The sequence below is a fragment of the Lampetra fluviatilis genome, chromosome 3, assembly GCF_964198595.1.
Source record: "Lampetra fluviatilis chromosome 3, kcLamFluv1.1, whole genome shotgun sequence".
Taxonomy (NCBI): Eukaryota; Metazoa; Chordata; class Hyperoartia; order Petromyzontiformes; family Petromyzontidae; genus Lampetra; species Lampetra fluviatilis.
Genome location: NC_136277.1, coordinates 22,092,219 through 22,115,559, shown reverse-complemented (window position 1 = coordinate 22,115,559; position 23,341 = coordinate 22,092,219). Strand labels below are relative to the sequence as shown.

Here is a 23,341-nt window from a genome sequence, read left to right as displayed (position 1 = left end):
GTGTTAAAGGAAGACACAACCCAAAAAGTATCTCTTGTAAATACTCTCCCAGAATCTGCATGTTGTGGCCTGTCAGACATGAGTTTGAAGCTTTATTCATGAGACAAAATACTTAAAAAATCTCTGACCAGGTGCAGCCACCATAGTGCACTATCGTGATGTCATTGCATTTGCTTATTAAAATGTATGGACCCGACAATGGAAATAGCACTCGAGTGCTCTAAACACTCATGACCTTACCTCAAAGGTTTGTTTCTCATGAATGAGGATTCAACCCATGCTGGGCAGCTGGGGACACAGACTAAATATACATGCAATATAAGGGTTGGAATGTATTTTGGGTTGGGTTTTTAAATATTTAATAAAATCTAATAGTAATTGACATTTTGCTTTCTTTGCAGGTATATGTAAGGTTAAGGCCACACTTTCGAGAGTTTCTGGAAAGAATGTCAAAAATCTATGAGGTAAGAACAAAGTTTGTATTCTATGGTAATCTTTTGACAGTACGTAAAGGCTTTATTTTGATAAGCTCTTCATTGTGCACATCTGATGAAAAATGTCTCTTTCTACAGGTAATCCTCTTTACTGCCTCCAAGAAGGTTTACGCAGATAAACTTTTGAACATTTTGGATCCAAAAAAGAAACTTGTAAAGTAAGCTGGTGTTTTCATTATTGCTTCTATACTTTGATGTTTTGATACTTTGATTGCTTTTTGTCATGCCTCAATTACATTCCACCACATGCTGGCAATACCTGTGAATTTTGGGCACCCCTCATAAATCTATACAAGTTGGAGTCATTTTTGTAAATATTTATTTTTAGGCTTACGTTGTTCTGTACCTGTAAAAAGGAGGACTCACAAAGAGCATTTAATTGGAGCTAGTAATGTAACGCGTATGGAGTAGTCCCAGGTGAGCTGTATTCAAGTTCTTATATACCCATCTTTAGTCTTCTATAGCCTTCTGAACCAATTCTGACCCTTTACCTAATCATTCCCTTGACCCCCCAATGGGTCTCTAACCGACCCTCCCTTTGTGCTTAAATGTCTTGAGTTTTGAGCCTTTCAAACCATTCCACTAGTCAGCATATCCCGTTCACATCCCGCCAATCCAGTGTACGTGAACGGGGCAGTCAATTGCGCGAGTCGAAGCTTGCGTTTTAACGGGTCATCCGTTACAGCTTGGACATCTGACCAATGAGAAACAAACGTACCCATTCTAACGGCAAAGTTGTAGGTTTATGCTATGTCACAATGGCAGATATAGTTAATTAATAAGGTACACTGGCAGCAGCCCTTACACCTGCAAAAGTAGGTACGCTTGCCACATTTCTCAACATCCTTCATGCATTGCCAAGCTTTAATACTCTATATTTCGTAGTGTAATCAACCGTAAAACTGCATTCTTTTTTGAACATTTAATCATCTAAACATTGTGTTTTTGCAATAGCTTTAGCTGGTTACCGTTGGCAAAAATGTCATTTTGAGCAAGACTGTTTTGATCCTAGAGTACACAGTACACTTTATTGAAAACATGTTTTTATATAGTAGTAGGTTTTTACCCTTTTAAACTGGTACAAAACTGACACCTTTTGTACCAGTTTCAAAGTGTAAAAACCTACTACTATATTTTGCCACTGGTAAAAGAGATCTCATAATGTTTTTATATATTTTCGATTATTTATTTATGTATGAATGAAGATCAATATTGACCGTTTTAATCATGGGCATGCTTTGATGCATAATGTATTGACTATCTGTGAGACATGTATATTTATGTGACATATGGTTAATGGTGGAATTACTCTGCAGACACAGGCTCTTTCGGGAGCACTGTGTATGTGTGCAAGGCAACTACGTGAAGGACCTCAACATCTTGGGCAGGGACCTCTCCAAGACCATCATTGTTGACAACTCCCCACAGGCCTTTGCATATCAGGCAAGTCACATCAATTTTAAATGAAAAGTGTTTATTCCACAAATTATATTTACATCGCTTATTTTCTTGGTGAACTTTAAGTCATTATTAAGATAAAAACAATTGTATAGGGTTCCATCCAAGGTCGGCTTTCAACATAACTCAAATGTTTGTGTTGCACAATTAGCACGTGTGGATACGTACGGTGCGAAAGAAGTCCTACATACATATGTCATTATTAATAATAATAAGGTACAGTCTTTTGTCAATCCACTGCTGTATGAAGGCCCTTCCCACACTGTATCGGTCACGGGGGTTGTTTGGCTGTACACCACCATGCTAATCAAAGTGCGTTTGTGCAGGGGCATCCCGGAATGGCTCGCCGTTGATGTTCGCTGTGGCTAGGAATCATCGCAGTGCACTAATGACTGCCCTGCTGTATATGTGCTTGATACAAACATGACTTAATGTAAATGGTTAGCACGTGACGTTTTAGGAACCTTGTTCATATATAAATATAAACAAATGTCAGTCGTAACTGACTTGCAAAAATGCAAATGTAAGTTTGCCATAATGCGTTTGCTGTTCTTTTCTCTTATTTTGCCAGTTATCAAATGGGATCCCAATTGAGAGCTGGTTTGTCGATAAAAATGACAAGGAGCTCCTGAAGCTCATTCCCTTCCTGGAGACACTGGTGGAAATGGTGAGCCAAGCTTCAAGAAGATCTGATTCATATCATTAAGAAAAGTGTTGTCCTCAAATACTCAAAAAAATATAACCTAGTATGAATGAAATCAAATGCAAGTTGTCTCCCTGCTCAGTCGAGCAAGGAGTGGCGGCACTCGTTTTTGTCGGTGGGTATGAACCATCAGTGTAAATTTGTACAGTCCCATAGAGGGGCCAGTTTCTCCATAGGACATTTGCTCTTGATACGCCATCAATTGTTTACCGGCGTACATAGCCACCACCACCCTCATGTTTCCCCACGTCTGTTTTGTTTTAATTCGGTTGATACCTTAAAAAGGTTATATAGTGCTTTCACTATACTCAAAATAATAGGTTTTACCCTTTCTGGCAATAGAACAGGTGTTAAGATGTTAAAACACCAAACAGAAACCTTTTGCAAGGAATCATGTCTGCATTAACCACATATACTTGTGGTGAACATGCAAAAAAACACATGCTCTGGTAGTATATGCATTGTGTTTGAAACTGATTGGTCCACACCAATCAGTTTTGATACTGGCAAGGGAGGTCCCATGATCACTATGCTCTCTATAGTGTCATTTTACATAGTACAAACGGCATACAGTGTGTGATGGTAAGAACTATGGTGAAATGAATTCTCCACTTGAGTGCATTTCTGTAATTGTAATGTGATTCTTTCCATCCCTAATATCCGTACAGAAGGAAGATGTGCGTCCACACATCCACGACCAGTTTCGCCTACATGACCTTCTGCCGCCAGACTGATGTGGATATGGTGCTGGTGCTGTCACCGTTTACTGGCCTTCCCAGCTCAATTTCCAGCATCACTTTCCACATCAGTGCCATCGCCTGCAACATTGTAGTATGACACCTGAATAACTCCGGACATCTTGGAACTTGTTTTTACAACAAGTGTACTACTTCAGACACCACCAGAAAGTTGTTTAATCTTCCAGTTAGGCCAAATCAGTTGGCATAATGAGGTTTGTTGTTTTTTATATGTAAACATAACAAATGCTAAAATGAAAAAAAAAGCTCAAATTAATGTAGAAACCTTATATTTTCTATGGTAGCTATGAAGAATTTTACATATTTAAGATCTGTTTATGTAAACGTTTTATCAAAATACACCGTTTGTTTTATTTTATGTGAATTATACAAACCAGCAAATCTTGTAAAATATCCCTTTTTAAAAATAGTTCAAGTACCTTTTTAAAACTTGGACTAAAATAGGAGGGTAAATGTGTAATGTGTAAATTGGAAGTTTTTACTTTTAAACAGCAGCGCAAATTTTAAACTTTGTATTTTTGTATTATTTTAACCTGTTGATCCCAGTGTATCTTTGCTGATGTTTATATGCATATCCATAACATTCGACTGTATTGCTGGACACGAATGAAGAAACGCTAGTCCTATCTGAACCCATGTTCATGTAAATGGCCAACTTAGTGCAGATTTTGATAAGTCAGTAACTTTGTAAATAGATGCATAATGGTGACCACCAGCCTGCTTTTACTCCAGGCTGTACAAAAAGCTGTGCAGCACCTTTCGTGATGACTTTTAGTCTTGGCCTAACCCAGGGTAATATGGACAGAACTGTGTAACTGCCTATAATAGTTTATAGATGTTCTTACTGGTGTACGAGTATATGTAATGTACGTCTAACCCCGCTTTCCTGGATATAAGCACCCTTACCCGCCCCTCGCTCTCTATCCTAAAGTCGGTGACATTCCTGTCTGATGCTTTGTAAAATAGCCAATGTGCATGCGTGGAACAAGTTGAAGCGTTCAAGGGTGTCCCGTCTTGTCTGCCCAACGTGGCACTTGGGCGATTTGTAGAGTGAGTGGTGTCTGATTGCAGAAAGAATTGTGGGTTAAATGGGATCCATCTCCTACCCCGTGTTGCACACAATAGGGTTGTGTTTTGGTTTTGAGTTTTAACATACAGTGGAACTCCAATTATCTGTAATCAAGTGAAGTGAATTAACAGCAAGCATAAACCAATGTCACATGATAATATATCATTTAATGTCAGTATTGTGATTAATCGGTTCACCTCATTGATAATCGATATAACTGTCCCTGGAACATGTTTCAGTAATCGTGGTACATTCGTTTATGCAGTCGGTAATCCATGACATCAGAATTCCCTTAAAAAAGCTTTAAAAGAACAATGTTTTCCCAAAAGTACTGTAATTGCTACATTTTGAATTGGAGGTTAATATAAACAATTGTACTTGCCATATCTAAGTTATTACAGTACTATATTAACTAGCACTTTTAGAATATTCTAATCAGGACTTAATTTTTTCCTCAATATTTTACCTTGTTGTTGGCTTCGAGATGGGATTATCAGCGTCGGACACTATACCGCCCAGATTACAAGGTACGCATATCCACAGTACGATATTATTTTGCCATAAATTCTGATATGATCATGATTTAGGACAAAATAAGACGAGAGTTCTGGATTTTTGCATATGAAAATTAAGCACTGGGTTGAATTATCTGAGATGAAGGAATGTACAAAAAATTCTGGTGAAATTTATATAAAAAAGTGACTTATAAAGGTTCCATATTTTCACCTACTTGTAAACGGAATCTTTCTTCGATATGAAAGAATGTGTTGTGTTAAAGTAATGTATAGTCATTGGCACGCAGAGATCAAAATAATGTACAAGGCTTATATAGATAGGGCACCATTGTACCTGCCAATAATTTCATTCCAGTAAGGGTCAGGTGCAGACTTAAGAGATTCATTTGATTAAAGGTGCTTGTTAGCCATTGTTTAGGACATTTGGTCATTTTGCATTCATGAATTGTGAACTTTGGTCATTTTTTCGTGAAGAATTTTGCCACTTTCATAATTCCAATTGAATTCAACCTGTGATATTACCCAATTCACTGCGGATAATCCGAGTTCTACTGTAGTAGGTATGTCTGAAGTTTTATAGGTTTTAAAATTGAACAGAATGACGGGTCAGCTCGGCACATAATACATTTAATTAAAGAATGGTTAATGTTTTGAGAGATTAAAGAATGCCTAGTTTTTAAATACTGTAGTTCCTTTGTATTTCCATTTTATATGTACAGTAAATTTAATTCGCCCTCTAGAAAGGGTAACAGAAGAGAAGAAACAATATTGTGTCCTGCATTTACAGCAAAGTATTTGAAACTATTCTGCAAAAGGCATGGACAGTACTTCACATCAGCATTCACATTTTCAAATTTAGCATTCTCTTACATACTGTACTGACCAGTAATTATGTTAAAAGCATTGGGGTCTGTTGCATATCACTGATTTGCTTGTTGCAACAGGCAAAACATTTTCCTTATTTGGCAGGTGCTCCTGTTGGCACAACATATTTAGCAAGTAGAAGTAACGGACACATTGTTTTTGATCAGATACTGTAAAGTATATATTTCCAGCTTGTGTCAAGAATAGGGTGGTTAAGTTTTGAATGAATGACCCAGAAGTGTTGCTAGTTATTGACATCGTTTGGTGTCACTGATTTCATATGCCAATTCGACTTGCGACACTTACAGACGCACACCACCTTTAGCCGACTATTAGCCGAGCTATAGGTTTTGCACTGTGTACTGTACAGATTTTTGCTTGTGCTATCTTGAAATGAAAAGGTCCATTTTATACACATGGCTTCCTGTCAAGTTGGAATTTTATGTAGTTCTCATTTGCTTTGCCCGATGCTTGCATGAATGGTTGTTGCTCTTGAAAACGCACTATTGGCTGGTGTACACAGTTTGTTTTGTTTGGCCACTGAAACAAGTGTTGAAACGAGCGCACCAGCCAAGTTTTTAATTCCATGCGATTTATCAAGCCATGCGCGTTTACTCCATTGCCTTTGTTGTATCTTGCTGCATGTTTTGTGACTTTGATTTGTGCTTCGAGAATTTAAAGTGAAACGAAAATATATTTTTCGTACGATATGGTGTCCATATTCGCTCCAAATTTTATTGTATTTTATGCTTCTCTGCTTGCTACAGTATTACACTCAATTAAACCACTTGCCCACTCACTAGGTGGCAACTCTTCTCCATACTTTACATTTCCATAAGGGGTGCCCTGTCCAGCGACCTCTGGTTTTTGGAGATGGTCTTCTCACAAGAAACACGAATGGGCCATTTGTATAGCAATGACTGCCCGGTCTCTTGAAACCAATTAAAATTATATCTCCCAAAAAGCGCACCAGAATGTACAAAGTATTGGTACAGTGATACCCAATAAACTGCCCAGAGTGTGTCATTGAACTGACCTGAACAAAACACAAGACGCTACAATCCAAGCAGCTGCTGTCCGGTCGAGACAATTATGTGGTGAACATCCCGGTAAGAGCCATCATAAATTCCGATCACCTGGTCTGCATGAGAATGAAGCAGCCCTGTATGCACGTGGTGATTGTCGCTATCGGCATGGTTGGTCGGGCAGAATGAAACTATCATCAACAAGCCTGGGTGAAGGTAAGTTGCAAGGAAATGTTTTTCTTACCATCTATGTAAACTCTAGGTTGTGTGCAAAGTGGATTTTTAAATAGGGATCATGCACAATGCACTGTTGAGGCAGATTTGTTTTAAAGTGCAAAAAGCGGTTAAGTTCGTAATCAAAAACTTGTTTAATCCAAAACGTCATGCGAGATGCGTAACATCGCATGCAAAGTGAATCGGCATGGCAATTTCCTTAACACATTTTGAACTCGTGTTCATTAAGCTGGAAACTCGGTCGCCATTAAAGTTTAAAAGATTTTGAGCATGTTAGGTAAAATACAATAACATCACCTAACATCACATTTACATGTATACCGTCCGTAAAGTTAACGTGTTTTTGTTTACCGTTTTATTTCGTTCATAACCCACTTGGACATTTTTTTGTCATCACGGATTTATTAAAAGCGTTTTATATGTGCTGTATAGTAAGTGCAAGTAGCAACATCATTTGGTGTACCAAAATAAAGCAATATGTATTTTTCTTTGCGTGCAAACAAGTCTTGTTTTATATACACCGCTGCGTGTGTGACGTTAGGAGATGTCTGACGTTGAACCAAAACCGGCTTTGTCATTTGGGTAACTGCGACGAGATATTCGTCCCTTAAGTTCGATATTGTTTTAGGTGGTGTAAGGGAGGAGACTTGGAGGACACATTTGGGGGCAAGTCACCCTTCAACAACGGAGGGCAGAGGAGCGACCCTCACAACAACGAGCGATAAAAACACTGCAAGTTGGCACAAGTAGGGGGCACAGCTGGTGAACGTCAGCCAAGTAATCTCAGTCAATCCATAGCACCTGGGGCCTGTCCCGTGACTTGCCAGCGGGCGTTTTACGCTTCACGTGGCCTCAAAGTGCACCTAGCCTGGCACAAGTGTCGTGAGGATGTCACCGCCACTTTGTCACGGTTTATTTTAGTTTTTCCCACCGATCCAACACGCAGTGAAGTCCGTCTTCAGTGTAAGCCGATTTGGGTCACCCGAATTAATAATCGCGTGGCTTGGGGGGATCTACAACAGCAGCTGCTGATGCTGCACACCCGTGGCTTGTGTGTGGTTCATGCCACGGTAAGCTAAAAATAGTTTAGTTTTATTTGCATATTTGATTTAAAAAAAGTGATGTATTTACCTTTCCTATACTTTGCACTTGGTCGTGTTTAGGATTGTTGGTTGTAAGGTTCTGACCATGTGCCCCCTACTGGACATCGGTGAAAAAGAGCTTTATAGTTAATCGGATTCCTCCAGTAGAAATGAATATTCTGATTCTCTTTCCCCTCCCACCCCACCACGGGTGATGTTGTCCAGAAATATCCCGGATAGGTCGGTCTGCTTTCCTGTGGTGGCTCCTTCCTCTCCGTGCAAGTTTTTCTTCATTCTCTTAGGTTTTTTCGGTAAAGTCACGTAGGTAAAAATAAATAAGAAAAGGACCAACATTTTAAATAATAAAATAATAGCATTTTTTTATATATAAATCGCGTTTCGGAGGCATCACAAGTCTCCGTCATCAGGAGACTTGTGTTGCCTCCGAAACGTCGTGATTTATTATTTTATTTCATTTATTTCAATTATGTTATTTATTTTCACTTACGTGACTTTACCGAAAAAACCTAAGAGTATGAATCCTTGCAGTCACGAAAGCTTCAAATCTAGAATTCTTCTTCATTGCCGGCGTCTGTGCGCACGTGTCCTCTGGTGACTGCAAACAGCTTGAACCGGGGCAGGCCGGAAAGCCACCATGTGTCCACGGGGGGATGTGATGTGTGTGCTGTTTTTGGACGCTACTGGGCAGTGGGAGGCAGTCGCCCTCCAACAACAACAGAGGGCGGAGGAGCGACGCTCACAATAACGAGCGGAGCGCCGGGTGGCTAAAGCACAGCAAGTTGGCACAGTAGGTGGCACAGGTGGTGCATCAGCCAGTCATCTCGGTCATCTCAATCATTCGACCCGTGGCACCTGCTGGGTCTGCCCCGTGACCTCCTGCCAGCGGGCGTTTGACACTTCACGTGGCCTCAAGGTGCACCTAGCCTGGCACAAGCGTCGTGGTGACGTCACCGCCACTTAGTGGCGAATGCTGTTTTTGGAAAGGACACTTAAGAGAGGGGCAACTGCGTGTCTGTGTATGTCTGTGTGTGTGTATGTTTGTGTGTCGTGGGGAGCGGTGGTGTAGCGGTTAGCGCTACGCTGCGCTATGAACCTGGCGACCCGAGTTCGATTCTCGCTCACGACCAACACCACAGTGACGATTATCTGAACCGGTACTGGGCCTCCCCTAGGTCGACTCAGCCTCAACATGAGTACCTGGTGCGGTGTGTAAACATCGTCACTGGGAAGACAAAGGCGGTCGGGCGTGGTGCTGGCCACACCCATCCCCTCGTGTACCGTTCCGGCCTTCATAGGTACCCGCTAACAGCACTTGCCCCCTACAGTCTGTTAAGGCTACACGGGGGATCTTTGTATGTATGTCCCTTCCACGTGTGGCCCTATCTATGAGATGTCAACCAATTCGCCTGGTATGCAGGAGGGCATTTGTTCGAGCCCAGCCCCTGCTGTATATTAGGGAGTGTGCATGTTCTCCCTGTGGAAATTACACTTAAGAGAGAGGATTTTTCTCCAGGTCCTCCCGGTTCTTTTCCCTCCACACTTAAGACACATGCCTTTGGAGTATTTGGCTGCAAGAAATTTCCACATGATGGTCAGCCACTTCGTTGAACTATCATTTGTGCTCAGGTCGCTTTTGTAAAAGTGATGTATATCTTCAGTGCGCCTTGCTTGGTAAAATAAAGTTGTTTTAATCGTTTGAGCGCTGCCACGAAATTTAGACCTCGGGAAACCGTAATTTTATATTTGAAGCTGCGGTGATGGTTGCCGGATAAATCTGCAGGCGATATAACACAGCGAAATCCTGTCCACCACGAGTAAAACATGAACAAAAGCCAAATAAACTCGTTAAAAATGTTTTTTTTTAAAAACGTATTTATTAACAACTTGGTTAAAATTTCGATTTAAAGCTTTCGTGACTGCAGGGATTCATATTCTTGGTTCTTTCGGTAAAGTCACGTAGAAGGGAAACAATAAAATAATAAAAATATAAAACAAAATTCTCACGACGTTTCGACTGCAAACTTTGTTAAACTCACGGTCTTTGAGAAGTGCGTCAATGGCGCCTGGGACAAGCCACGTGGTGAGATACGACACGTGTCGTACGCCTGACACGCCACGTGGTGAGACACGACACGTGTCTACGCCTGACACGCCACGTGTTGGGACACGCCACGTGGCGCCGATTTCACAGTTTAGGGACCGCGGCGTTTTTGACCTACACACAAAATATATAATTAATAAAAAATGCGTCCATACAAAATGTGAATTGCTTTAAAGTAGAAGATTGATTTATTCCGATTTTGATACAACCATGCATTGTCACTGGATCTAAGTAGGTGTGCAAAATGTGAAATTGATTGGACAACGGGAAGTGGACGGAAGTTTGATTACAAGATTTGACCCAGAGGAATCAAGTTAAGTAAAACCGTGAAAAAAAATCAGGCTTTATGTATCTATTACTCAACGTCGTTAGCCTGCAGCGAACATATGGATATTTTTTTTAACTAATCTGATCAACGTATTTCTTTATGCATTCTAGACACGTTCCTTAGCAATGTGACCGAACCTTCAGCAATTGATAATGCACTGTCTTGTTTTGTTTGCCCGCGAGGTTGGGCTGTCGATGAATATTGAGCATGGTTTAACCACGGCATTAAATCGATTCATTTAAAATAAATATATCCACATAAGTAAGCCGCCGCAGCAACCTTGCAAATGAAAATTCCAGCATACATGAAGTGCAATAGCACGACAGACGATGAAAACCAATGGTAGAAATAACCAACTTTCCAGGAAACATTAAAATATTAAGCCGATGTTACAGCTCAAGCCGCAGATTTTTGCCACCAATCTTGCATAACACGTGGGGAGGTTCTTTTAAATTTCCACTGCGCTACTCACAACAGGAAACGTGGCCGCGTCTCAATAATCCCGGCCACGGCTGATCACTCTGGGGCAGGGGGGGGGAGCCCTTTGAGAAGGCGGCGATCACAACGCGAACAGGGGCCCCAGCCACTCACTGCGCTCGCCAATCCCCTTAAATACTCCCCAATCCGTCTCACCCTGCGCCCAGATCCCCTCCCCGCAAGCCTCCCGCAGGCACGGACATCCCTCCCCATCCCTTTAGCCTCTCCCTTTCCACTCCGACACCTCCCCCCTTCCACTCCTCCGCTGAACCACCATTGCCCCTCTCCGCTTCGAACACAACGGGACCGGGTCACGGCCACAATCTTCCCTGCCCGCTGCCATCAACCACGTCACCTCCCCTCTCCATCTCTGCTACTCATCCTCCCACCACCACCACCACCCCCCGACTCTCGATTCATTTTCGCCAATCTCATCATGGCGGAGGAGGACGAGTGGCCGAGCAACCCCGGCACAAGCAGCGGCACGGGAATCTCACAATCCGCTGATGCTTCTGCGGAGATGCCGGGCTACGTGGAGCTCTTCTCGTTGGCCCTGGGCACGTGGCGTCGGGCGTGGCGCGACTGCGCCGGCTGCGGCTACGCGGGGGCTTGGGACGCCCTTGGGGAGAGCGCCTTCGTCAGCTGCTCCGACGCGGCCATTCTGCTCGGGCTCGCGTTGGGATGGACGCTGCTTCGCCACGCCGCCACGGAGAAGGTCTTCGGGGTAGGAGACGCACCGAGAGACGGGCGGGGTGTTGCAGAGGGGGGATGGGGGGGGCGGGGGGCGGTGTGAAACGGGCGCGCGCGCACGTGGTGGACACGCACGTGTGTACATGCGTGTGTGTGTACATGCGTGTGTGTGTATATGTGTGGGTGCTTGTATGGTCACTTGGTCATACTATACACGTAATATACGGCACGCGCACACAACATCCACACATGCACGCACATTATACGCGTGTGTTGGCGTAAAAAATGCGGAGGGAGTGGGTGACGCATTGCTGAGCACACTGCGCAATGAAGCCAGCGAGCCGAGCGAGTTACATTCCCAGCCAGACTCACTCCGGTGAAGAACATTGATGTCAGAACCGATCCTGCTCTGCCCCCCCCCCTAATCCTCCACGCTTTCACCCACCCACGTTGACCAGCGTAGTGAAGTATGGTCATCCTATGCGCCATCTATTGTAAACCTATGACCCCCGCCCCCCCTATCATGCAGCTGTCAGAATCTCTCTCGGTTGCCCAGCCCAGACTGAAGTGTCTCGTCTTTCTCCCAATTTATCCTTTCATTTCTTCCCAATGTTTTAGCCTCTGGCTGCAATCGGGATTTTGCTCCCCCCCCTCTCACCCCAGAAACTTTATTATTATGATTACGATTGTGGACCCCAGGAGTCTCTCTATATTATTTGCAGGAGGATCCTGCTGGTTCCATACATTCCAATTGAGTAATTTGCCCGCTTGCAAACTATATCCCTGCCAACAGCTGTACTCGAATAACAAACCACGTGTGTTGGCTTTTACACATACGAACGTTACAACAAAAAACACCCAGTAACATCAACAACATCAGTATTTGTGCTTGTGCACCACTGCCATCGCAGTATTCGCCAAATGATTCATGCAATAATGCGGCCAATATTTTAGCCTCTGGCTGCAATCGGGATTTTGCTCCCCCCCCACCTCTCACCAACACGCATGTACATTTCAATTGTATGCGTAGACACGTCATTGTTTTAAATACGTATGCATTAAATGGATATCGATTAGGGCTGAACGATTAATCGATTTCAAATGGAAATCGCGATTTGAAACAATGCGATTGGCGAATCGCAAAGGCCGCGATTTTTTTGCGATTTGAAAAGTCCTTTTACTTTCTTATTGGAATTGGTTTATTATTTATTATTATTATAACATTATTTATTTAACTTAACAATTGTTCAATGTTTTATTGTTATATCGATTTAAAAAAAATACATGTTGAAAGCAATTGATATCTTTTAAGTTATCATCATTGCATTAGAATATATAGAGCAGTTAATATTTTGATGGTATCATGTGGTAATGCTTGTGAATATTGAATTGAAGCTTGACATTTAAAAAAGATAATCGCAAATCAAATCTCAATGTCAGAAAAATCGCAATGAGATATTTTCCCACAATTGTTGAGCCCTAATATATTCGCATATGCAGAATCTTTATTTCGACTGGAGGAATCCGATGAGCTACGATTCTCTTTTTCACAGATATGCAGCAGTTTTCACAGATGTCCAGTAGTGTTGTGTAATTAAAATTGTCTTGGGGGATGCTATGTATAAGATTTAATCGATTAATCAAACGTTATTTACTTTAGCGCCCTTCACAATACAAATCGTCCCAGGGACATTAAAAACGTCTGCAATATGAATCAACAAGAATGTAAATTACACAACACAATCGATTGTTTTTCTCAGATGTTCAGTGTACGCACACGCGGAGAGTTTAAAGACAAAATCCCGGGCGTAGCCTCGTGGAGCATTCGGCCAAGTGCTCTGAGAGAGCATCCCGATAGAAGGCTGGAACGTCGTACAATGTGGGGGTGGCGAACAACCCGCCCGGCCGTCTTTGTCTCCCCAGCATAATGACGTTTACGCAACGCACGAGGTACTCCTTTTAGGCCGAGTCAACATAGAGGGAGGCCCAGGGCAGGGTTCTGAAACCACTGGCCAACGATGTTACTCCGGTTCGTAGCGCAGTGCGCTAACCACTTCGCCACATCAACACCCGCCACTCGCCACGGCGCCTGTGCCAGGCTAGGTGCAGGAGGTCTCAGGACAGACCCAGCATGTGCCATGGGTTGGCTGACTGAGATGACCAGTAGATGCACCAGTTGTGCCCCCTACTGTGCCAGGCTAGGTGCAGGAGGTCTCGGGTTGGCTGACTGAGATGACCGGTAGATGCACCAGATGTACCCCCTACTGTGCCAGGCTAGGTGCAGGAGGTCTCGGAACAGACCCAGCAGATGCTATGGGTTGGCTGACTGAGATGACTGGTAGATGCATCAGCTGTGCCCCCTACTGTGCCAGGCTAGGTGCAGGAGGTCTCGGAACAGACCCAGCAGATGCTATGGGTTGGCTGACTGAGATGACCGGTAGATGCATCAGCTGTGCCCCCTACTGTGCCAGGCTAGGTGCAGGAGGTCTCGGGAACAGACCCAGAAGGTGCCATGGGTTGGCTGAGTGAGATGACTGGAAGATGCACCAGCTGTGCCCTCTACTGTGCCAGGCTAGGTGCAGGACGTCTCGGGTTGGCTGACTGAGATGACCGGTAGATGCATCAGCTGTGCCCCCTACTGTGCCAGGCTAGGTGCAGGAGGTCTCGGGAACAGACCCAGCAGGTGCCATGGGTTGGCTAACTGAGATGACTGGTAGATGCACACCAGCTGTGCCCGCTACTGCGCCATACACACACATTTATGCTCACACACACACACTTGTGCCCATACACGCAATAGTCTATGATCACACACATTTATTCACACACGTTAGACACAACAAGAGTTGCGACACAAGATATATTTGACATATCCTTGGCACGGCATAATAAACGCCATGTGTGTAGCAATTAAGGGTTACGAGTTTTGAAAGGCGCCGGTCTTGGGCAAATAACGGCACCAGGGGCACGCACTGCAAAATACAAAGATCCCCCATATAGCCTTAACAGACTCTAGGGGCAAGTGCTGTTAGCGAGCACCTATGAAGGCTGCAACGGTACACGAGGGGGTGGGTGGCCAGCACCACGCCCGACCGCCTTTGTCTCATTTGAGGCTGAGTCGACCTAGGGGAGGCCCGGTTCAGATAATCGTCACTGGCACAAACGCGCTAACCGCTGCACCACCGCTCTGCACACACCGCCACGCACGCCGTATGTTGTTTCATCATAATGATAAGTGCGCTGCCCTCTGTCGATCCACTGCTAGATGGATGCCATCTTCCCCCAAGCTGTTACCATCTCTGCACGATCTTGCGATGTTAACAATCCGTCCCGCTCGGAGGAGATGGTTTGCGATGAATGTTTATTGTGCTAATTACTACCGATCAATCCTTCCATATCGAGTTGTCCCGATTGTACAAAGCAACATCGTCATCATCGGACCCTGGTCTATCCACTGCTGGATGAAGGCCTCCTCCCCAGGGCTGCTGCCACCTCCTCCTCCTCCTCACGATCCTGCAATGTGACAATCCAGCTAACATCTTTGTCATCTCCCAGTAGAGCGATGTAATCGGCTCGTGTGATGGTGTTGATCTTGGCCATACAAACGACACGTGTCGAGTAGACGAACGAGTGAATCAAGTTTGTTTAACATGGTAAAAGACCCGTTGAGATGTGTACCCCTTTGAATGGAGACTATTTAATTCAGAATCTGTATTTATCCTGGAGAAATCCTATGAGCTTTCAAGCTCTTTCTCACAGATGTCCAGTAGGAGCGGGTTAGAAACTTGCAACAACAAACAATACAAAAACGATAGGAGTGCAAAGTACAGGAAAGGTAAACAAATCACTAAATTAAGTAATATAATGAAAACTAAACTATTTTTAATTTTACCAGGTAAAGCCCACTGACCTATTCTTTTTCAGAAGCTACCTGGCCACAAATGATAAGAGTTCAACGAAGTGACGTATGTTGTGGAAATGTATAGCAGCCAAATACAGGTAGTCCTCGACTTACGATGGAGATGCGTTACGACGACCCCATCGTAAGTCAAAAATATCGTAAGTCGAAGATGGCCTAACCTACCCAGGAGTCTTAAAGAATGGTGACAATTTAGCAAAACAGAGCAAGTTACAGTAACGTACTGTAAAAACTATATACTGTATGTATTTATTCATTACAATGCTGTATTGCACAGTCAAATGTAAAGTAAAAAAACAAGGTAAATTCTTAGCCTACCTAAATGAAATGCAATTTAATAGAAAGTTTTTTCAGGAAACAATCCTATCTGCTATAAAAACAACTTTTAACATGCATTGATCGTATCGTGGTAACCCTAAAATGAAATCGCTAAAGCTACGTTTCATACATGCATTGAACGTATCGTAACGTATCATATTGTACTGTACGCTGCTGCGTTTGCCTGCCGCGTGAAATTTAAAATATTTTCAAATTTTGTCGTATCGCCATCGTAAGATCGAAATATCGTAAGTCGGAGCATCGTAACTCGGGGACTATCTGTAATCTAAACAAAACTATACCAATACTATACAGGTCCTTTGTCAATTCACTGCTGGATAAACACCTCCCCACACTGTGGGGGGGTCATTGGGGTTATTTCAACAAACTGTACTTCACCACACCTGTCAATGGGGCTTGATTAATGGGTGGAGGCAGGACCGGTTCAGATATCACTCGCTATTGATGTTAACCATGGCAGGGCAGAACACTTGGGTCGTCAGATTCATCAGGGGCAGTGCGCTAACCACTGCACCATCGTTCCACATACAGTGGTAATAACGCCACCTCCTATGCCCGGGGCTTGGAAGCTGTGATATGGATTGAACTCATGTGTTTTGATTATTTGAAAGGCTAAACCGCACAAGGTATCTGCACTTAGTTGTGCACCCGTCGACTCGAGGTGGATTGCTGGCCACGGCTAACATCAGCGGCGAGTCGTGTCTGAGCTGGTCCTGCACCCCGGCCTTCCACTAACTCGCGCGGTGAAGTATGGTCAAACAATCCCTGCAACGAGAACGGTGTGATGAGATCCTCACAGCAGCTGATTAACAAAGGGGAAGTAATTTACGATTCGTATCCGTATATAAATATTTACACGTTCTCTTTGGAAACGGGTACACATCTCAATGAGGTCTTGAGCCAGTCAAACAAATTGGATTTACTCATCCATCTACTCGACACTCATCGTTTGTACGACCAAGACCTGCAGGTGAGCTGATTCAATCGCTCCATCGCCTACCGGGAGGATGATATCAGCTCGCGTGTTAGGTGTTGGACGGATTGTTACATCGCAGGGTCGCGAGCGGTTGCGGCAACGGCGGCGGCTCTGGGAGGCCTTCATCCAGCAGTGGATTGACCAAAGGCCGACGATGACATTGATCGTTCGCATGGTCGTAGCAAACCGCATAGCACGGGTGATCGGTGTGGTAGCACATTAACCCGGACGGTGACAGTGCCCCGAAAATCAACGAGTGTGGCTCAATCATTTATGTCGGGGACGCGGCGTTGGGACACGGCGGTGTGGGGAGGCGGCGTGTGCAGTCTTGTGCGCGCGCGTGATGGATGGCATGGAAGAGGATGGAGGAGAGAGGAAGGGGTGACGATGATTGGGGTGCGGTGGTCATTTATTTCACTCTGTTGGGATGGAGGGGGTAAGGTGGGTTGGTTGTTGGGAGGGGAGTTTTCCTACGTGTGGCTGCGTGTGGTGGGTGCAGATGAAGTCACACGCAGCATGAGACAGCGTTTGTTATTCTAATGAGCCCCCCGGCATCGTCGCCTTCAATACTAATTGCCCTCCCCTCCCCTCCCCCCGCATTAAAGGTGGCAACAGGCACCCTCGGGATATCGAGGGTATGCGTTTTCAACCCGGGACCCATCTCGTGTGACCAGGCGAAACATTAAGAGGCACGGACGGACTGACCTTCATGCAGGGACAATCCAGGCACTTTTGAAAACGATCATCGTCATCATTAGTCTCATCATTAGCATGACGCCAACTTTCGTGACTCCTGTTCAAATTAGCCTCAAAGGGGTTCGCAAGAGTGCAGTGTTAAAGCCAGAGGATGTGAACGCATTCATCATCATTATCACCAGCCATGGCCAATTCACCGCTGGATGAAGACCTCGGCAAGCCTCCACCACCTCCACATCTCACGATCCTGCGCGATGTAAAAATCCACCTAGCACCGGCACATGAACCAAATTTATTTCTCCACATCCTCGGTGAACGTCCTTTCGAACGTCCCATTCCTTACCTGCCACTCCGTTATTATTCTTGATCATCAGCCATCCCTTCGAGTGACATGTCCTGCCCAAGTGGATGCGGTAACACAAATGATTATGGTAACTATTTACCCAGCAAAGTATGACGGAGTTTGACGACTCGTGTTCAAGAGGACCTTCCTTTGGGATGTTTGGTCAATATCATAAAGGAGTGTTTGACTTCGTGTCACCCACCAAGGTTACAACTAGGTTCAAAACCTGCTTGGCTTCTGAAACATGGCAATATGGGGAGGGCATTTCAGGTGAATCGATTTTATGCGTGTTTTGGTACATTAGCTGATTGTGGGTATTGCTCCAACAATGTAATACTCTAAAGCACTAGCTGAGTGATACCGTGAGTGTCTCTATGCTCAAACAAGTACTGCGACAGCACACGTTTCTGATTAGGCAGTGGGGGAAATTCCAAATTTCGATGGCGGGGGACAGTCTCATAATGGGACACGGCATAAATAATGTACGATTATTATTAAATAATGTTGAGTGCGCCTGTGCATCGTGCATGGTTAGGCTTCATTGTAGATTGAATGGTTCTTAAACCCTCCTTTGTGACAGAATATGCAATTGTACGTACTTATTTGCGTTATAATTTACACGTGTTAAATGAATTTCACTACTGTAATGGCGTGGGCCATTTAACAGATCGGAACAGCATGCAGAATGACATTGGGGTGAACACTGTGGCAATCATAGTACAGCGTCACATATCAGACTTGCTGGGGCGGGGGGAATTAGATGTAGGTGGATATTGAAAGGGTCGGATATATACGAACAATTATTGAAAACAACGGTTGCAAGACCCATGCACAAATAAGTGGCTGGACAACAATGAAGAGCAAACTGCTTAAACATGGGTGAATGCAGGACCGTGCTCTGGAAGTAAGCGAACGCACGTGAGATCGGGAATAGAGTATGTTCTATGGCATGGTCGTTGCGTTATAATAAATGATGTATAATATAGAGTAAAGCACAGTCCGTGATAACAAGTGAGGCTGAACAAAGACCGAGGTGCGTGGGTAGCATCTAGAAGCATCCAACAGCATCCCGTCTTGTGTGATGCTACGCCGAGGCAGCCGTACAACCGCTTATTCCTACTCGCGTTATGTCCAGTTCGCATCCACGTTCTAACAAAAACATGTTCCCTCGTACATTCATCGCGTTGTATCCAATTCGTGTTATGAAAACACGTGTTATAGGAGCACGGCCTGTACTTGGTGCATGCGAGGACGTTGGGATTTGGGAACATCTCTGGAAATTGATAGTTACAGCACGCGCAAACGCTGACTCGGCGGTGTGGGCGGCCAATTCGCCGGGGCGGATTTGTCACGGTCAAATACGCGACACCGTACTCGCAGAACGCAATCGGGGGTGAAGCTGTGAACGCAGAGAATGCACGGTGGAATGGGCAAAGATGCGACATAGCGTGCGCAACGAGCGTGCCAGGTCCACAGCTGACTGGTACCACCGTGCCCACGTCTCCTGAGACTACGGCACGATATTACCCCTGTGGAGCCCGCTCCCTGGCCTCTGTCTTTCCGTCGCCTTAGGGTTATGACAGCTGCCTCCACTTGGTCAAATACAAGCCCCCCCCCTCTCCTTTGCCTTCAACAATTGGGAGTGTAATGTGGCGCTTGTGAAAGCCCCAGAACGTACATACGAATGCACGCACGCACTGCAGCTGCTGCTACACGAGGCTGGGGCAGCGGAGAACATGAAATGCTTAATGACACGCTCTGGATATGTATCGTGTTTGCTCCAACTCCAACATGCCTACTCTTGTACGGATGCTATAAAGGCCACAAGCTCGCAGAGTCTCACACTGTCAGCTGGCGGTCATAGAGCTCGAGATGCCTGCGTGGTGTTAAAACGATGCAGAATAAATATTCCATTAATAATTCGTTTGCACCACTGTATGTACAGGGTTATATTTCGTGTCAACATGTATTGCTTTTGAAACGTGCAATACTTATTCATGTATGTGTAAGTAGTTATACAATACACTGGGCAGTGATAGCACAGTGGTTAGCCTCCTGCACCTGGGTTAGATTCCTGATCACAGGCAACCACGAGTGGCTAGTCCTGTCTGGACTTGTCCTGGGTTTCTATTTGGTTGACTTGGCCTTAAATGGCCTACCTAGAGTGGGGTTTAAACATCAGTGCTGGGGAATCATGTTGCCGAGCATGCTCCTGGCTACATCACACCCCTTTGTGTTCCACACGGGCTTCCATATTCGCTCGCTGACAGCACTTGTCCCAAAAGTTTGTACGGCTATACGGATGGTCTTTGGATCTCTAGGTGCTACAACACAAGGACAAGTCATAGCATTCTGAAAAGTAGATAGTAGGAATACTAAAGTGAGACTCATATTTTTCATAATTCATCATAAGAACAACAGTTATGGTAATTCGCTTAGACGTTTGAGTTATATCCAGGATAAAATTCCCAAATGTCAAATCTTCAAACTTTGAATGCGTAATTCCATATATTATGGTAACTGCAGTCTCCAACTACCCTATATTACTATCAGTACTGGACTGTAAATCTTCCATCCCTCTCTCAGCTCTGAATAACAGCCAGTCCCTGGAACCTTCACTGACTCCAGTATGAATGCATTCTTTTTTCTAAATGTGACCTATTGGACTGATTTATTTGTTGTAATAACTTTGTTGTTTGTGCTTTTTACTTTTGGTGCCATTTCTTAATTAGTTTATTCAGTTTTAATTTTGCTTGGTAGCAGGGTTTTCATTTGCTTGGTAGTGGCTGTATATGGGATTTGGTCCTCATATATAATTCCTGTACAGTGTTATGGGATGCTGTTAGCATGAATGACGCTATGTAAAATGAAAGTATTATTATTACAATGCAGTGTTAATGATACGTTGCACTTCTGCTCTTCATTGCATTGTGGTAAGAAGACAAATAAATAAATACTATATCCTGTAATAAAAATGAGGCCATGCATAAATTGAACATCCTGATATTAGTTTCAAGGCAAGTATTGGCACAGTGGAATGCAATTAAAGTTATTGAGTTGCATTCCAGGCCATGGATCGCATCAGTCACAAGTTATATCTAAACCGGTTGTGGTCCTTCCCACCTCATAAACCCACCATTGACCAAACAACCCCCATGAGTGACACAACATGGGAGATCCTTCATCCAGCACTAGGTTGAAAAAAATACTCTTGTCAAAGAAAAAGAAGAATTTATCATAGGAACCCCAAATGTTTCATATCATGAGCTACATTTCTGAATAACGGTGTTGAGTTTCCAATTTGCATATGTAAGTTACGTGATAGGTTATAAGGGAGTGTTTTTTTTTTATAGCAAGCTATGACTGGTATCGTCCTAAAAGTGCTGCTTTGGGCAGCACTGCTCCGCATTGGCGGCCCTGAGCAGGGGGTAGTAGAGCCACATTACCATGACGAGATTTAGAGTCTGTTTAGGTCTCGGCGGAATATGGGTTTGAGAATTTAACCGCGACCACTCATCAAAGTGATGCATAAAAAAGAATGTCAGGGATCGAAGTGATCTGATCCTAATGGTAAGTACAGCACCGTCTAGTGCAGTATGTTTGTGGACCGCGGTTGGCCGAAATAACGGTGTGGTGGCCCGCAACCTGCTGTGCCCTTCAGCAAAACATAAAACGAGCGTACAAACTTGTTGAGCATACGTGTTTACGCTCACAAAGTCATATATATGTATACTTTATGTGACTCATTTGCATTTAAAAATGTTAATCCTGTGTGATGTTCAAAACTGGCTGTATTAAACGTGCTCTAGACGAGGAATAATTTGGCAGTACTTTATGTAAATGTGGTAATGTGCAATACGTCAAAATCAAAACATCATTACAAGAAATGGCTTCCAATAGTGCAAGCCTTTCAAAGCCCACCAAACACGCGAATCAAATTTAAATACTAATTGAGAATTATGTAAATCAATAAAAAAAACGCAGTACAGTATTTAATGAGCTTATACAATAACTGATGCCCATAAAAAGGAGCCAACATGGAAGTCCTCTGCAGGATAATAACATTAAAGAGACAGCGCTATGAATGGTTCACAATGCAGGTCCAAAACACCTCATCGGCGTTGCTGCTGACACTAACGCGACCCAGTAACGCAGGTAGCAGAACACGAAAGCACTGGTGGTGACGTGGCCTCGTGGGAGCACGTTTGACACTTTTGCAGATGTTCACAGTTCGAATCCAGCAGCCGCCCTGATTATTACTGCTGGTATAATAACCATCATCATTTACATTGGATATTAAAGATCACCTGCTGACATTCGAGAGAGTAGACCACTGTGTGTGCTGGCGTCAGGGTCCAAATTAGCCAAATTCGAAAATGACCCACAAAAAATGTACTCAATTGGGATTATATACAAAAGCAATCATTGTCACCTACTGGCAGACTAATGCCCCAGGCCACTCTTGCAAATGAGACTTATCCTGGGCTCTTGAGTTCTCATTTGGTTACACAAAATAAACTAGAAACTTAACAGTATTGATATAATAGGAGGCTAATGTTTTTGGGAAATTACCCTTTTGCGGGGCAAAGGCAGAATATACACAGGATAAAGACATTGTTATAATTGTTTATAAAAGTAAGTTGGTTTGTGCAGGGACACGTCGGTAGAAGGGGGGGGGAGGGCGATGGTCGGTGGGTCAGGAATAGCGACAGCATGGAAAGGGAAGGACCGTGTCCCAGGGTGATCCAGCGAGGAAATGGAATAATTAAATTGGCTGGTGTGCAGGTGCTGGGTCGAATGTTGCATCTCAAAATCCTGAGAGATGGCATTGGATTAGGGTTGTCTTTATCCAGAGTGGATTGGTCATTGGTGATGATTATGATACATCATTTTAAAACACAATATGATGTATTGAACTTGAAGAGACAATAACATTTTGAGGCTGTTGGCATATACATTACTGTACTTTAAACTGTTTTCTATCATAAGATTTTGGGTCACCATCATTTATAAGAAATGGTCACCTGACACTGTAAGGTTTGTAGAGTATTGTAATGTACTTGATTTTTATGGTAAAAGGCAGTATTAATGATGATAGTGGTACAATGTGTTTAGGTCATGTTTGTGGGCAGCAGCATTTATTCAAAGTATGCATTGATCGATTACAATCCATTGTCATCATCATGGAACTGCGTGTGCCAAAATCAATAATTTACGATTTATGCAAAGTATATGCAAATGCGTTTTTT

At 43.8% G+C, this 23,341-nt stretch overlaps 2 protein-coding genes across 3 annotated transcripts in view; both read left to right on the top strand.

Annotated features, from left to right (window-relative positions):
- LOC144954698 (CTD small phosphatase-like protein 2) overlaps positions 1-7,587 on the top strand; it is a 30,283-nt gene extending 22,696 nt beyond the window's left edge. For both annotated transcript variants that reach the window (XM_078885138.1, XM_078885145.1), the window contains 5 exons: positions 402-464; positions 573-652; positions 1,811-1,937; positions 2,524-2,619; positions 3,324-7,587. In XM_078885138.1, coding sequence (XP_078741264.1) covers positions 402-464; positions 573-652; positions 1,811-1,937; positions 2,524-2,619; positions 3,324-3,389 — 432 coding nt within the window. In that variant the 3' untranslated portion in view covers positions 3,390-7,587. The remainder of the gene's footprint in view (positions 1-401; positions 465-572; positions 653-1,810; positions 1,938-2,523; positions 2,620-3,323) is intronic.
- A 3,629-nt stretch (positions 7,588-11,216) lies between these two features.
- LOC144954625 (ceramide synthase 1-like) overlaps positions 11,217-23,341 on the top strand; it is a 60,609-nt gene continuing 48,484 nt past the window's right edge. Inside the window, exon 1 of the mRNA XM_078885082.1 lies at positions 11,217-11,853. Within this exon, the coding sequence (XP_078741208.1) occupies positions 11,566-11,853 (288 nt within the window). The 5' untranslated portion in view covers positions 11,217-11,565. The remainder of the gene's footprint in view (positions 11,854-23,341) is intronic.